A 14,496-nucleotide genomic window follows, 5' to 3' on the forward strand; every position below is an offset into this window, starting at 1 on the left:
TTGCACTGGAATGGACGCGTGCTTGTGGTACGTTCGTGGCTGTCGTACTAGATCGGTCTGTTGCTGTGGGACATGCATTCCGCCGAAGTGATTGTTTCACTGCGGGCATCACGACTTCAGCTGCCAAGGTCTTGACTCTTGCAATGGTGTTTTTCTGTGATAAGAGGTTTGTTATGGATGGCCCTGAGTTACTTAAGCACTGACTCCCGGTCGTCCCGATGACAGGAGACTTCAAGAATCGCCGTAGCGCCGTTCCAGGATTAGGCATGCCTGCAACGCTGGGCCCCAGAGTTCGGGGTGATTACTTTTATATACGATCGTCCATCCCACTCGGTTTCGCACATTTCGTGGCCCGAACGATGAGTTGGAAAGGGGAAAATGAGATTCACTCATCGAGGGTCCAACGCACTGGCCACTTGCAGTTGTGAAGTCGGAGCCCAAACGTCAGATCTAACCCATCGACGGCGATGACGGACTTTAGAGGCATGCGGATTTAATCTAATAATAAACTCCGGCATCATCATGTATAAAACTTTGACGTCTTGGCAGCAACCATGAGACTTTTGAGATATTTTGAAGCATCTCAAAATCCAAATTCACAAAGGCGCGATTCATTACCGGCAAAAAGCAATATCCCACACTATCCGACAGGCAAACTCTATTTCACCCTCAATATCCACCGCCATGGCTTCATCAAACAGCACGGCCCTCCTCGTGATGGACCTGATCCACAATATTGTCAACAGACTGCCGGAGGCCGGCAGAGAGGAGTACCTGGCCCGCGTATCCCGCGGCATTGCGGCGGCCCGCGAGAAGAACATACCGGTGATCCACGTCACGATCCACTTCCGCCCCGGATACCCCGAGGTCCCCCGCACCAACCCGTTCTGGGCCCGGATCTCCTCCACAGACGACTTCGTGCACATTGAAGGCCAACAGAAGGAGGGGCAGAATTTTGTTGCGGAAGCCGCACCGAGGGATGGTGAGATCGTCATCAACCGACCGCGTATTTCGGCGTTTTACAACAGCGATTTGGAGGTTGTGCTGAGGAGTATGGGGGTGAAGAATCTGGCTATTGCGGGAGTTGCGACCAGTGGAGTCGTTCTGTCGACGGTTCGCGAGGCATTTGATCGGGATTACGATGTTACGGTTTTGGAAGACTTATGCATGGATCGAGACGAGGAGGTGCATCGCGTTCTGACGACGAAGGTCTTTTCTTGGACTGGGAATGTGACTAGCTCCGAGGAGTGGATTAACAAGTTGTAGATGGTTCCATATCTTGTTGTAGTGGGAGCGTCTTGGAATAGAAGCGCCTGAGCAGGTCAGATGAGAGTTGAGTCTATGCCTGGCCTTTTGTGGTCCAAATTGTCGCTGTTGTACAATAACCCGTAACTCACACGTCTCGATGGAGTTTCTCACTAAGTCCCTTGGTTTGCTATTCGAAGGTCTGCATCCCATTTTACTACAGGGGGGGATTCCACTATGACTCGCGTTCCCCAATTTACGAAGGAAAATGGGCATAATAGAGACGTTGCGCTCGATGATATCCACTCAGCAACCAATAGAAATTTTTACGTTTGCAAGAGACCGCCTGATCTCCCTGGCTGCTCACCTAGCTCGCTTGAGGGCGACAGCAGAAGTCCTAAGAATACATTATACAAGAGACGACGATGGCGACAGCAATGGTAACAACAACACTGACAACACTGACAATAATTACAACGATAACAAGAACAACAACAGAAGCGATAACGACTCCGATGGTAACAATGATAGTAATAGGGGGAATATCTGAGCTCACGGGAAAAGTCAGTAGTCGCTCTAGCGCCAGAGAAACGGACGGCCTCATATGCTGTTCAACTGCTGGCTACAAACGAGCGAACAATTGTTTGGACCGTTCGATAGACAAGCCCGACAGCCATGGCTTGATACTCGATTGAAGTGTGTGGGTTTAAGATAATTTTATCCAATGGCTTTCTGAAGGTTCGATCTGTGCGCAGGATGTCACTTCGATACATTCATCGCGTTGTCTTGAATTTCCCATTGAGTTCCTCTCGTTCACGCTCTTCGCGCCTCTTACGCCACTTACGCCTTTCGTAATACACCAAGTGGGATTGCGCTTTGCCAATTGGTCTACCAACGAACAAACGTGGTCATGAAATACATCTTCTGTGGTCCATGACACATAGTTTGCCCCGTGAAGCATTGGGCGAAACTATTTTGGTGAGTAACCGGCAAAGAGGTGCCGTAACAGGCAAGTAAATCGACCACTGCGGACCCATGTGAGTCATTCGTGACGAATCTCGGCCCCGAGAATAGCGGGCCCGCTCAGAAGCAAACTTGATCAAGTGTTTCTATTGCGTCGTTGCGCAACCCGACTTCAGACATGGAAGGGTTCTTGATAAAGTATATTAGGTGTTTGAATTTCAAGGCTTTCTGAAATTTTCGTCGTCCAAACTCAACATCAAATCGACAAAATTGCCACTCAAAAACAACCTTCAAAATGGACAACGTCAGTGTCACTCACAGTTGCAATGCCAGAAAGAAGGTAGTTGTCGTAGGCGCCGGTATTTCTGGACTTTGTGCAGCCTCAAATCTTCTTGCCAAAGGGTTCGATGTCGTCGTACTAGAAGCCCGAGATCGTTTTGGTGGACGCATTCTAACCGATCATGAAGATGCCGACAACATTGATATGGGTGGGTTGTAGAGAGTATGGATGGAAGGTAACTTGCTGTACATTGATCTTGATAGGACGGGTGTTCCCCGCTTGTGTAGGGACTTGTATGGGGTGAAGATCCAGCCCGCCTCGGCGTACCTTCTTTCTCGAGTTGACAAACTAACACCGCACAGGAGCCGCCTGGATGCACGGCACCTCTTACAACCCCCTTGTCAAGCTCATCTCCAAGCTCAAGATCGACTACTACTACGACGACGGCAACCCGCTCTACTTCACCGAGTTCGGACCTGCCGGGCCCAACTTCAAGGCTAAGAACGTCGCCGACGAGTTTCTGGACTATCTCCACTATTGGATCCAGAAGAACCCCGACGGACCGGACTATTCGGCCGAGGAACACATTCGCAAGTTCGTCGGACAGCATGAGCTTATCACCGATGACGAGCGGATCTGGGCGCCGGAAGCGCTGCGCATTGTCGAGTCAACCCTCGGTCTGGCTCTTGGTGAGATCTCATCCCGATTCTTGAATGACATGTTGCCTCCTCAACGTGACTTGTACGTCAAGGGTGGCTACGATCGCGTGGTGCACCACGTTGCTCAGCCAGTCCGTGATCTGCCGGGCGTTCTGAAGCTGCGCCATGTCGTCCAGAATATCGAGTGGAGTCGGTCGCGGGGCGCTTCACCAGTTTCAGTTCATGCCCATGGTCCTGATGGGAAACCCGTCGTTTTCGACGGCGACGCTATTGTTGTGACCGTCCCACTTGGTGTCTTGCACCAGAACAAGATCATGTTTGAGCCTTCCATTCCGAAGAGTATCGCCATGGGCATGTCCAGGACCAGCTACGGCACACTCGGCAAGGTGTTCTTCGAGTTCACAGACGTCTTCTGGTCCAAACAAAACGACAACTTGGTGTATTTCCCAACACCGGCTACTTTGGACGAGGACAGCGAGAAGAACAAATACCCGGTTCTTTCCTACTCTTTCACGGCCACCAACCTGTGGGTCATGACCGGTGCAAAGAAACTTTGCATCCTGCTATCTCCTCCCGTTGTTTACGAAATTGAATCCATGGGCGGCAATCCGGATGAGCTATTTGCCTACTTTGAGCCCTTGCTGGAGCTATTCAGAAGCGAGCCCTACAAATCGCTTCCGAAGATGGTGGATGCAAAGGTCACTTCCTGGACGAAGGACGAATTTGCCGGCAACGGCACATACTCCACTGCGAAGGTTGGAGACGACCCGCGAATTTTATGGGATGCATTGGAGGCTGAGAAGGACTTGCGGCTACAGTTTGCCGGTGAGCACTGTTCCCGTACCGGAACGGGCTGTGTTCATGGAGCATATGAGACGGGCGAAGTTGCCGCGGACAACATATCGAGAATTCTTGGCCGCGAGTAAGCCACGAATAGTTGCTGCCCGTGGCTCGCAATCTCGTACTGTTGCAGCCAAGCGGGTGATGAAAGTTGAATAGGGCTGTTTCAGCTGGTGCCCCGTATATCAGACTGAGAATACCCGAGAAGTCAATAGAAAACCCAATGGATTTGAATAGCCTGCCATCTGACTTCAACGATACATGTATTGCGCGTTCCAAGTTCAGCCGGACCGCCCAATGACGATCCGCGCGGTGTTTGAGCCGAGCGGGGCCGTGCCGACGCCGAAGGGTCCTCCGAGGCCCGGTTTCGTGCTCGGTCGGCGTCCGATGGGCAGGAAAAACGGGTTCACGCTCGATGAATGACTGTTTCTTTGTTCATCAAGCCCTCGCGGGTTGTGGAATGTGGATTGAGCCCCAGACACGGACAAGGTCGGTGAAGCTAGGCGCCAAGCTTCGGCCGGCGGCATACTCAATTAGGCATTGGAGGAGCTCAGCTTCGATGCGTGCGGGGTCTCAGCAGCTCGTCTTACAAGGGGCTCGTCACTGCCATGATCCCTGAGAAGAGCTGCAGGCAATGCTGCGGCACAGGGACGCTTTCATTTCCTCGGTCATCGATCGGACGACGGCCTTACTCCTCACCTGAACAACAAACCACGAGGACCCCTCTCGTTGTGTGTTTCGACCCGATCCAACAGATACATCAGAGCTTCCTCCCGAGCTCTAACCTGCGTCCTTCGCACCACAAACATCCCCGACTCTGCTGAATGGAAGACCGCTTCATCAAGAACCGCCGCGGACGGTGATTGACCCCCATGAACACGACCGCGCAAGACACAGTTACGCCTGGTCCGACTGCGACCGCGCCGCCGGAGACGATTCCGAGCAAAAAGGCGCCCAAGAAACGCGTTCGAAACTTTACCGCCGACGACCGAGCTGCGCATCGGATCTTCGAGAAGGGCCGTCGCGAAGCCTTCAAAGAGCGATTGATTGTATGTTGTTCTGACGGATAATATCCATCCAGACCAGAATTGCTAATGCCAATCGATGACAGGAGCTCGCTGCCAATCTACCAGCTCTAGCAGACACCGATCCCCAGCGCCTCTCGAAGCATGTGGTCATCGACGAAAGCATTGCTCGGCATAAGCTTTTAGAGAGTAGATGCAACGATGCGCTCCAGTGTATTAAGTCTCTATTACAAGAGCGTGAGGAGCTCCTTGACGAGGTGAATAATTGGAGGAGAAACAATGGCGCCCTGATGCGGCAGCCAAGGCCACTCAACGTCAATATGGACGCATTTGCCGAGACAGAGAGAGAGTTGCGACGGCGCGTCGCCTTGCAATTGGGCCGACCGACCAGGAAGAGCTCTGAGCAGTCTGGCGGGCCTACCGACGAACACTCGCAAGCTGGGTCATCGACAAACAACCAGACAGACGAAGCCGCTCAGGTCCCTCGAGTTCTACCTTCGGAGCCCACACAAGATGCTCGCGCGGTATCAGAATTGAACAATCTATTGCTTGATACATCCTGGCCAGAAGAAACCGAGTCACCGTCGGTTCGTATCTTTTCAGGAACAGTTATGGAAAGCTTAGCCATGCCGGACCAGGGCACAGCAATGTCATCCAACGCCCCGTCAGAATCCATGCCTGTTTCAAATACGAACATCAATGATTACCAGCTTCTCAGAGGAATAGATCATGATCGGCAAGGAATGTATCAAAATGGTATGCTCATGGACTTCTCATCGACTGGGACGCCCACGTTCGACGGTATGGATCCTTCACAGGTACCTATTTCGCCTGCCTTTCTCGGGCCATCGGTCGCGAATCAAGACCTGCATTTTCAGCAGAAACAGCAGCAGCAACAGCAGCAGCAACAACAATGGGCTTCTTGGCCAGGATGATCTATTCAGGGTCTATCATATGCTCATGCTACTGTGCGTGACGCTATCGCAGTTTAGATCTGCTTCAGGACCTCCTCAACTTTGGCCTTGCTTCTCTCCTCGCCACCAATGAAGAGCTTCAGGGCGTCTGCAAGGCGGGTCGTGGAGATGGGGTCAGCTTCAATAGCCTTCGTCAGTTCAGCACCTCCATTGGCCAGGTAGTCAATGTCGGTGCTTGCGAGCTTGCCGTCCAATTCAGCAGCCGCCAAGGGGTCGACATTGGCAAGCTTCTTGAGACGCTCAGGGCAAGGCCCGGCGTTCTTGTACACGTGCACCGGCTTGGGCGTACCCTCGCCGGGCTGCTTGGTACCATCGTACTCAAGCTTGGCCAGCTGGTCGAGAACGGTGTGTGAGATGGTGGCGGAATGGCAGCCCATTTCGCCTGCTGCCATGGCTTCCTTCGCGGAGATGAAGCTGGCGTTCTTTACCAAAGGCTGTTCCTTGCCGGTTTCCTTGTACAGACGCTTGTATGTCTCGATGATCTGGACAATGCGGGCGGACATGGGGTGCTGCGTCGCTGGATCCTCGACGTTGGGCCAGAGAGTGTCTGGCTCGTCATGAGCTCTCACCTCTGGTTCTCAAGTCAGCGCCACTCCACGTGCATCTCATGCGCAAACTTACCATTATAGTACGGGCTGATGTACAGCATGCCGGCCTGGCTGCAGGCGATGGCCTGGGGGAGACTGAAGAGGGCTGTGCCCAGCGTCGGGATTCCCTCAGAAGACAGGATCTTGGCAGCGTTGAGGGCAGGGCCGGTGGAGGGGATCTTGATACAATATCTATCGCGTCCGATGCCTGCGCGGGCGAACTCTCGGTCGTAGAGGCGGGCGTGGTCAAGGGTCTCCTGTGTCTTAAACGCGTTTGAGGGAAGGGTCTGCAGCAAGACACGGCTGCGAATGGAGTTGATGTTTTTCTTGCACATGAGGACGGCCTGTGGTTCTACATCAGCCCTGTAGTCTGCAACTGATTGCATTGTGGTCGACATACCATGCGCGTATAGATGGCAAGCCAACCCTCATTCTTCAGCTCTTTCGCAGTCTCGAGGAACATGTCCCTGTTCGAAGCATCACCGAGCTGGATGTCCACCCACAATTGGTTGCTGGTCTGGTCGTGAGGGACGATGGGCATGCTCTTGATGTACTCAGGGTCCATCCAATCGACGTCAACGTTGACTATTCACGTTAGCACGTGAGTGTTGGCATGAGGACATTGCTGTGTGACGCACGCTGCTCCTCGAGCTTGTCGAGCCAGGTCATGGCGCCTTTGCTTCCCATCGTGTAAAATTTCGCAATTGAGATTTCGTTGTAAGTGGAGGTATTGTTTCGGTATCGAATTGTTCGAGCTTGTCCATCTGCATTGCTAGAATACGTACAAGATAGCTCCTTTAATATCATGCCTCACCCCACCGGCCCGTCTGATTTTTGGACCTGTACAGGACGAACACACGACGCCCTGCGTGTGTCTGTTTTCTTCGTCATCGGGCGTCTCAACGAGTCCATTCCGAGAATCACTTGGCCAATGATGAGACATCCCCAGAGCCCCCTCAGGATGCCACACACAGGGCAGCGGGAGCACACACGCAGGGCATTTGGGACCCCGCACCTTCTAGGGTGCACCCCGGTCATCGTCTGATCACACATTGGAGGCCGGTGGGGGTCAAAGAGGATACTCTGGGGTAAATGTCCCGGAATACCACCATGTTATTTCCTGCCCCTAAACACTGACCAGTGGTGTGACAGCTTGCGTGACGGCTTTCCTCTTGAGGTAGATCCCAACAGCCTCGCAGAATTTCATGAATGCATTTAGGGGCAGTTGTGTAGGTAGTGTTGGGCAGATGCAAGTGACAAACCCGGAAAACAGCTCAGGGAGCTATGATGCTGGCCGTGACATCTTACCCCACCTCGGTGAACGATTGCCGGCTCAGAGCTACTGGGCAGGTCCAAGAAGTCAGACGACAAAGTTTGCAACCGGCACTCATCCATGATGCCCTGCACAGGACAAGAAGCTAGCGCCTGTGCAGGGCAGTCTACTAGTGCGTCCTAGTCTCGTCTCCAAGACCTCCAACCCGTCCAGTTCATGGACACACACAGGGCAACCCCGCAGGATCCCCAGGTTTCGAACAAACATCGCTGTCGTTCGGCCCTGCGCAGGCCATTTGCGACAGCAGATTTTGGTCACGGGGTAAGGGGCCGAAGGATTCGCAACACCCGTTCAACAGCCGATTGATGCTTGTTGGTCTGACGTTGGTGACGAACACTCGGGAGCGAGCTGGATCCAGTTTACCCCATGGGGGAGGGGACGACAAGTGGGCAAGGATGCTTTCGGAAGAGTTGGAGTGGGTTATATAAGAGCCTCCGTGGACTTTTAACTTCACGACGTAGAAAACTTAGCATTATTGACAGCTCTCTTCAATGATTCCTCTGCGCTTTGTTCAACACCAAGAGTATCATCATGTCTCGTGTTTCTGACGTCGAGGGCGATGTGAAGTCCAAGCTCGATGTGAGCCATGTCGAGCACAGTGGTGCCGACTATTCACGGAATATCAACGCAAAGTGAGAGGTCGACCATTTGAGACGCTGACATGAAGCTAACCTCCAGCCATAGGATCCGCAATCCTCTGATCGGCATCTCTAGTTCAGATCTCCGAGTTCAAGTCACTGGCTTTTGTCGTGAGTTTGGCTTCGAAGAGAAAGAGAACGTCTTCTACCGCGGGGCGCTCGCTGCGCAAAACCCTGAGAATTATGAGAGTATCGACGACCTCACCGAAGACGATAAGCATGTCCTTCACCGCGAGGTCACGCATAAGTGGCATCTTCCCAAGGACCTTTACTACAGCATCGCTCTGTGCTCTCTCGGCTCCGCAATCCAGGGATGGGACAACACAGGTGCCAATGGCGCCAACCTCTCATTCCCTCAGGAGTTCGGCATCGAGAACAACCAAGCGCTTGTTGGAGTCATCAACGCCGGTCCGACCTTGTTTGGTCTGCTGAGTGCTTGGGCAGCAGACCCAATCAACAACTACCTTGGTCGACGGGGAACCATCTTCCTCACTGGCCTCTTCTGCGTGTTCCCAGTACTCGCTCAGGCCTTTACGCAGAACTGGTGGGGTTTGATGATTTGTCGGCTCTTCATGGGCCTTGGCATGGGCATCAAGATCTCAACCATCCCGATTTACTCAGCCGAAGTTGCCCCTGCTGCAATTCGTGGAGGCATCGTTACGAGCTTCCAGTTGTGGGTTGCCTTTGGTATCTTTGTTGGCTTCTGCTCCAACCTGATCTGGTACCGCATTGGAGATCTTGCATGGCGGTTCCAGCTAGCTGCTGCTTTTGCTCCCGCCATTCCTGTTCTTATCTTCGTCTGGATGTGTCCAGGTAAGTGACCGACTGTCATCAAATTCCAAGAGTCTATGGACTAACAGTCACCCAGAATCTCCACGCTGGCTCATGAAAAAGGGTCGATACCAGGAGTCATTCAAGTCATTTTGCCGAATCCGAAATACTGAGATGATGGCTGCCCGTGACCTGTACTACGCACATCGGCAAGTCATCGAGGAGAACAATGCCTTTGGCGGACAGACACTCCTCCGCCGTATGAAGGAACTCCTGACTGTGCCCCGCTTGCGTCGAGCAACTGTCGCCTCATCTTGGATCGTCATCTCTCAGCAGTTCTCAGGCATCAACATCATGGCGTTCTACAGCTCTACGATCTTTCAGCAAGCAGGCTACTCAGATAAAGACTGCCTTCTGGCTTCCATGGGCTTTGGTCTCATCATGTTCGTCTTTGCATTCCCGGCTGTATACATGATGGACACTTTTGGGAGAAGGAACCTCTTGCTGGCCACGTTCCCGTCAATGGCCTTTTGCCTCCTAGCAGCTGGGCTGAGCTTCTTGCTGAACACAGGGTCAAGTGCGAGGGTGCCACTGATCGCCTTCTTCATTTACCTTTTCACGGCGATGTACGGACCTGGTAAGTGCCCGATATTTCTGACTCGGATCCATATCATGATTTGCTTACCATTACCAGGAATTGGCCCACTACCATCAATTTACTTCTCCGAGGCTTTCCCGCTGTCTCATCGCGAAATTGGCTCGGCTTTCACCATCTGTGTGAATAACGCCGTCGGAAGTGCTCTCACGCTGTCGTTTCCCGAACTTCTTCACAAGATCGGACCAACCGGTGCATTTTGCTTCTATGCTGGTCTAAATCTGCTTGCGTTCTTCGTCATCTTCTTCATCATCCCAGAAACCAAGTAAGTGACCGTCCATCTTTCTTCGCAAACTATATGCTGATATCTATCAACAGACAACGCACCTTGGAAGAGCTTGACTACATATTTGGGGTTCCTACCCGTCGCCATGCAGCATATCAGGTCCGCACATGGCTTCCTTGGGTGGTGAAGAGATATCTGTTCTTTCAGAAGGATGCTAAGCTCGAGCCATTGTACCATTTAGAGTAGCGAGGCTGTCATCGTGAAGAGCCTCGAGAGGACACTACGTATTTTTGAATTGAGTTTCGTCTCGCAGGATGTCCCATGTCGAGTCTGCACCTTACAAGGGATTTTCCATTGCACACGTGTATCTCCGGCCATCTGGACGGTCAGTGATTATAGCAGAGGCCGTTGAAGACGACATCAACGACCATAGCAGTAACGACAATAACAAGAAGTATAGTGGAATATTTCTGGAATCTGAATCTATATTCCTCCTCAAAGAAACTGACTGGTAGGGGTACATGATCACTCCGTGGAGGTAGTCGTACGTCTGGCGAGCTGGAATTGCCGGGCCGGATAGCAAGACGGCCAGGATATTTCGTTGCTGGGGCTAGTGGGCCCTGGTCGAAATGATGTCCAAAAGTGCTTTCCTCACAAGGTGTACCTAAAAAGAGGCGACCTATCTCCCATCATTTGGAGCTCATCATCCGAATACTTGGCCCTGACTTCCTCCTCAGTAAACTTGTCTCTTTTGCGGTTGATGTTCCAGAATAGGAACTCCAACACAAAGCAAGCGACGACACCGAGTCCAGCGAATGCAAATGACGAACCAAACCCCGTTGGGTATTTCGGGCTCTCGTCCTCGCGATAGATGAAACTGCCCACAATCCCACCGATACTCCCTAGACAGATCATATAGGCAATTCCCTGAGCGCGTTTCGTAGGTCCTGCTAGATTGTTGACGGTCCAAGCATTGCCGCCAGGGTTGATTGGGTAGAAGCCAATACTGGCCAGGAAGATCGCAAAGTAGCAAGCCGGGATGTTCTCTTGGATGTTTTCCGCTTTAGAGAACAATATGGCAAACGATATCAGAACCAAGACTTGGGCAAAGACAATGAAAGGCATCCTCCACTTGAACCTGTCGGAAAGCGACGAGGAAACGTAGGCGGAGATGGCTCCAACGATGTACGGAGGAATGGTTAGGAGTTGGGCGTTGCTACTGGTGTACCCCATGTTCTTGATAATCTGGGGCATTGTAAATTTCATCCCAAAATTCGGTACCGTGTTGGACCAGTAAACCAGGGCCTGAAGGTAAAGTTGCCAGTCGAGCAGAACGGAGCGGAGGATTTCCCATTTGCGTGTCTTCTCAGCCTCTCTCACACGTATGCTATTGCCCTGAACTGCATACTGACGCAGTTCAAGGTACTTTCTCTCGTCAGCGTCCAGCCACCTTGTTGAGAGGGCAGGTGTGTCGATAAGTAAGAAGAAGGTCGCAACGCCAGCGACGACGGAAGCGATCCCTTCTATGATGAAAATCCACCGCCAGCCCGCGATGCCAGCGAGTCCATCCATCCGCACGATGACAAATGCAAGAAGGCCGGAGAAAGCGCCGGCTAGAGCGCTGGCACTATAGAATATTGCGATTCGCGTTTGGGTCTCGTGTGGGAGGTACCATCTCGATATAGTGTAGACCGCTCCGGGAAAAAAGCCGGATCTGTTGATTGTCCATTGTCAGTATGTGCTATTCAAGATCGACCGAAATCGTAGCTTTATCTTACTCAAACACACCAAGAAGGACTCTGACTGCGACTAGACCTTCAAAGTCCTGTACGAGGCCGGTCAGGGTGATGATAGTGCCCCATCCTGTGACCAAAATGCCCATGTAGGTTGAGGGGCGCTTGAACTTCAGGAGGAGCATATTACTAGGTACCTCTTTTGAAGTAAATGAAGTGTCAGCGGTAAATAAGCTGTGACGAGGGCTGACTAGTGGCCATACCGAACAAGATGTATGTTATGAAGAAAACACAAAGGGCGATATTGTACTGCTGTCCTGTGAGATTCAAGTCCTCGGGCAGGCCTTCGATCTTGGCGTTGCCGATGTTGGCTCGGTCAAGGAACGAAATTAGATAGAGCAACCCGAGCAGTGGAACCAGACGCCAGTCAAGCTATCAACAAGGGGTCAATTATTAATCCTCAAAGCACTTAAAGAGAAGAGGAACTGACCTTTCGCATCACTCTCTTCTTCCGGTCTTCGGGAAAGTTGTCAAGGAATGCTTGATCTTCTGGAGTGAGTTCGCCAACTACCTCCTGGTGGACGAAATCGCTCCCTTTGTCAACGATGGAAGCGGCATCAGAGATGGGCTCGACAGCCTCGGGTCGTCGTTCCGACATCTCGAAGACAAAGTTGTGTGAAATCAGCCCTCGACAATGTCAAAACGTGAATGTGTCTTGGAGTGTTAGAACGGCTCAAAACGGCGTAAGTTCGCTTCAACACATAGTGCGATGATGGAGATGCAGGAAATGGGACGGCGGCATTTTTGTAGTTCTCATCCAGTCTCATTGAGTCCTTGTCATTAATTACCCCAGAGCAATCCCGGTAAGGCGGTGGACTAGCAAACCGGGGCGTCGAGCACCCCGTGGGGTTGATCCGAGAGCTAGTGACCAGGGAGCAGCATTTCTGATGATTGCTGGCATCGTAGCCAATGTCTTTCGGATGGTTGCGCATACTCCGATGACAGGTCGGGATTGGGACGCTGTCGGAAAAAGTCTCGGGTGTAAATCTAAGGTGGCTATCTTTTCCGACGACTCATATCGGAGATGTCGGAAATCATGTTGTGAGCGGAATCTTTATTGAAAAGGTGACTTCATCGCGGATCGGATTCAAGGGAATAAACGGGACAGCTCAACTATGTGTAACATATTCATCAGCCGATTGGGGTGAACAAGACATCCCAGACTGTTGCCGAGAGAGACGGCTGTCCACCGAACTGACCTCTGCCTGGATGAATCGACGGAATTAACTGAGCCTAAACTGTGACAATGCTATTTTTTAGCTAGAAAATTCCGAAGAAAAGTCTTCTACCTCACTGACAAGCCATGAGATAAGTGCTTTGGCGGATGCTTTCTGACGAACCTGTTCCGAGGTCGGGATACTTGGGGGCCCCCTCGCTCATCATCGCCGGAAGAGCATATATGCGACAGATTACTGCCGCCTACGTATAAAGACTGTTCTAGTGATCGAAATCTTTCAACATCCAATCCAGATTTCCATATTGCATTGTGACCTCTTATCGCTGTCATCATGGCTCAAAACGGCACCCACGACGATATCGTCATCGCCTCCTACCCGGATCTTAGGGACAAAATTGTCTTCCGTAAGTTTATATTCTTATGAAAAAGCCAGAGACCACACTGACCTGGTATGAAAACTTGAAAAGTTACCGGTATTGGTCAGTCAGGCGATCAGGAAATGTGGGGGAATGGAGCCGCCACATCACGCCTCCTAGCCAAGCAAGGAGCCAAGATCTTCGGCTGTGATCTTTACCTGGAGCCTGCCCAACACACGCAAAAGCGTATTGTTGCTGAGGGCGGAGACGTGACCGTTGTGGCCGCTGATGTCACAAATGACGAGAGTGTCAAGTCGGCTGTGGACGCATGCTTAGCCAAGCACGGCCGTATCGACATCCTGATTAAGTATGAGAACTGAGCCCTTACCATGAAAAGGATGTGTGCTAACAAACTTTTAGCAATGTTGGCCGATCAGAGCCGGGTGGCCCCGCTGAGATGACAGAGAAGGTCTGGGATGCTCAGACCAATGTCAACCTGAAGTCTGTCTACCTCTGTTGTCACCATATTCTTCCCCTGATGGAGAAACAAGGCTCAGGAGCTGTGGTAAATGTGGCGTCGATTGCCGGTCTGCGGTATATCGGCAAGCCCCAAGTTGCATATGCCGCCACCAAAGCCGCCGTCATTCAATTTACTAAGGCCACGGCGGTCATTTACGCATCCAAGAATATCAGGATGAACGTGGTCGTGCCCGGTCTCATGAACACACCTCTGGTTGGTATGCTAGCCGACAAGTATGCTGGTGGCGATGTTGAGGGCTTCAAAGCGAAGAGAAACAAAGCTGTACCTATGGGCAGGATGGGTGACTCATTCGATGTCGCCATGACGGCTCTGTTCTTGGCCTCATCACAATCCAGATACATCACGGGTCAGAAGATTGTGGTTGACGGCGGTATCACTTCGTCTACCGGTTGAACATTAAGCGATAAGACGCAAATAAGAACACTCTACAGTT

At 51.8% G+C, this 14,496-nt stretch overlaps 7 protein-coding genes across 7 annotated transcripts; 5 read left to right on the forward strand and 2 right to left on the reverse strand.

Annotated features, from left to right (window-relative positions):
- Positions 1-684: 684 nt before the first annotated feature.
- rutB-1 (Peroxyureidoacrylate/ureidoacrylate amidohydrolase RutB) lies at positions 685-1,266 on the forward strand (the record flags this gene model as incomplete). The annotated part of the gene is made up of 1 exon (XM_032023546.1): positions 685-1,266. One exon carries the CDS (start codon positions 685-687, stop codon positions 1,264-1,266), a length of 582 nt encoding a protein of 193 aa, XP_031879692.1.
- A 1,403-nt stretch (positions 1,267-2,669) lies between these two features.
- Positions 2,670-4,073, forward strand: CBP1 (Corticosteroid-binding protein; the record flags this gene model as incomplete). The annotated part of the gene is made up of 3 exons (XM_066153053.1): positions 2,670-2,696; positions 2,776-2,788; positions 2,851-4,073. 3 exons carry the CDS (start codon positions 2,670-2,672, stop codon positions 4,071-4,073), a joined length of 1,263 nt encoding a protein of 420 aa, XP_066007638.1.
- A 786-nt stretch (positions 4,074-4,859) lies between these two features.
- Positions 4,860-5,947, forward strand: CGGC5_v014208 (uncharacterized protein; the record flags this gene model as incomplete). The annotated part of the gene is made up of 2 exons (XM_066153054.1): positions 4,860-5,036; positions 5,099-5,947. The coding sequence occupies 2 exons, from the start codon at positions 4,860-4,862 to the stop codon at positions 5,945-5,947; spliced, it is 1,026 nt and encodes a 341-aa protein (XP_066007657.1).
- A 53-nt stretch (positions 5,948-6,000) lies between these two features.
- tal-1 (Transaldolase) lies at positions 6,001-7,260 on the reverse strand (the record flags this gene model as incomplete). Its single annotated transcript, XM_032023550.1, has 4 exons — positions 6,001-6,557; positions 6,608-6,917; positions 6,974-7,158; positions 7,212-7,260. 4 exons carry the CDS (start codon positions 7,258-7,260, stop codon positions 6,001-6,003), a joined length of 1,101 nt encoding a protein of 366 aa, XP_031879756.1.
- Positions 7,261-8,437: 1,177 nt separating this feature from the next.
- Positions 8,438-10,442, forward strand: PLT2-1 (putative polyol transporter 2; the record flags this gene model as incomplete). Its single annotated transcript, XM_032023551.1, has 5 exons — positions 8,438-8,538; positions 8,591-9,357; positions 9,413-9,952; positions 10,010-10,235; positions 10,289-10,442. The coding sequence occupies 5 exons, from the start codon at positions 8,438-8,440 to the stop codon at positions 10,440-10,442; spliced, it is 1,788 nt and encodes a 595-aa protein (XP_031879755.1).
- Positions 10,443-10,847: 405 nt separating this feature from the next.
- CGGC5_v014211 (putative transporter) lies at positions 10,848-12,587 on the reverse strand (the record flags this gene model as incomplete). Its single annotated transcript, XM_032023552.1, has 4 exons — positions 10,848-11,910; positions 11,975-12,128; positions 12,193-12,361; positions 12,420-12,587. The coding sequence occupies 4 exons, from the start codon at positions 12,585-12,587 to the stop codon at positions 10,848-10,850; spliced, it is 1,554 nt and encodes a 517-aa protein (XP_031879754.1).
- A 910-nt stretch (positions 12,588-13,497) lies between these two features.
- fabG-8 (3-oxoacyl-[acyl-carrier-protein] reductase FabG) lies at positions 13,498-14,456 on the forward strand (the record flags this gene model as incomplete). Its single annotated transcript, XM_066153055.1, has 3 exons — positions 13,498-13,570; positions 13,634-13,889; positions 13,943-14,456. 3 exons carry the CDS (start codon positions 13,498-13,500, stop codon positions 14,454-14,456), a joined length of 843 nt encoding a protein of 280 aa, XP_066007786.1.
- Between the last annotated feature and the right edge of the window lie 40 nt (positions 14,457-14,496).

The sequence above is a fragment of the Colletotrichum fructicola genome, assembly GCF_000319635.2.
Source record: "Colletotrichum fructicola Nara gc5 chromosome Unknown KSG_Nara_v1_contig08, whole genome shotgun sequence".
Taxonomy (NCBI): domain Eukaryota; kingdom Fungi; phylum Ascomycota; class Sordariomycetes; order Glomerellales; family Glomerellaceae; genus Colletotrichum; species Colletotrichum fructicola.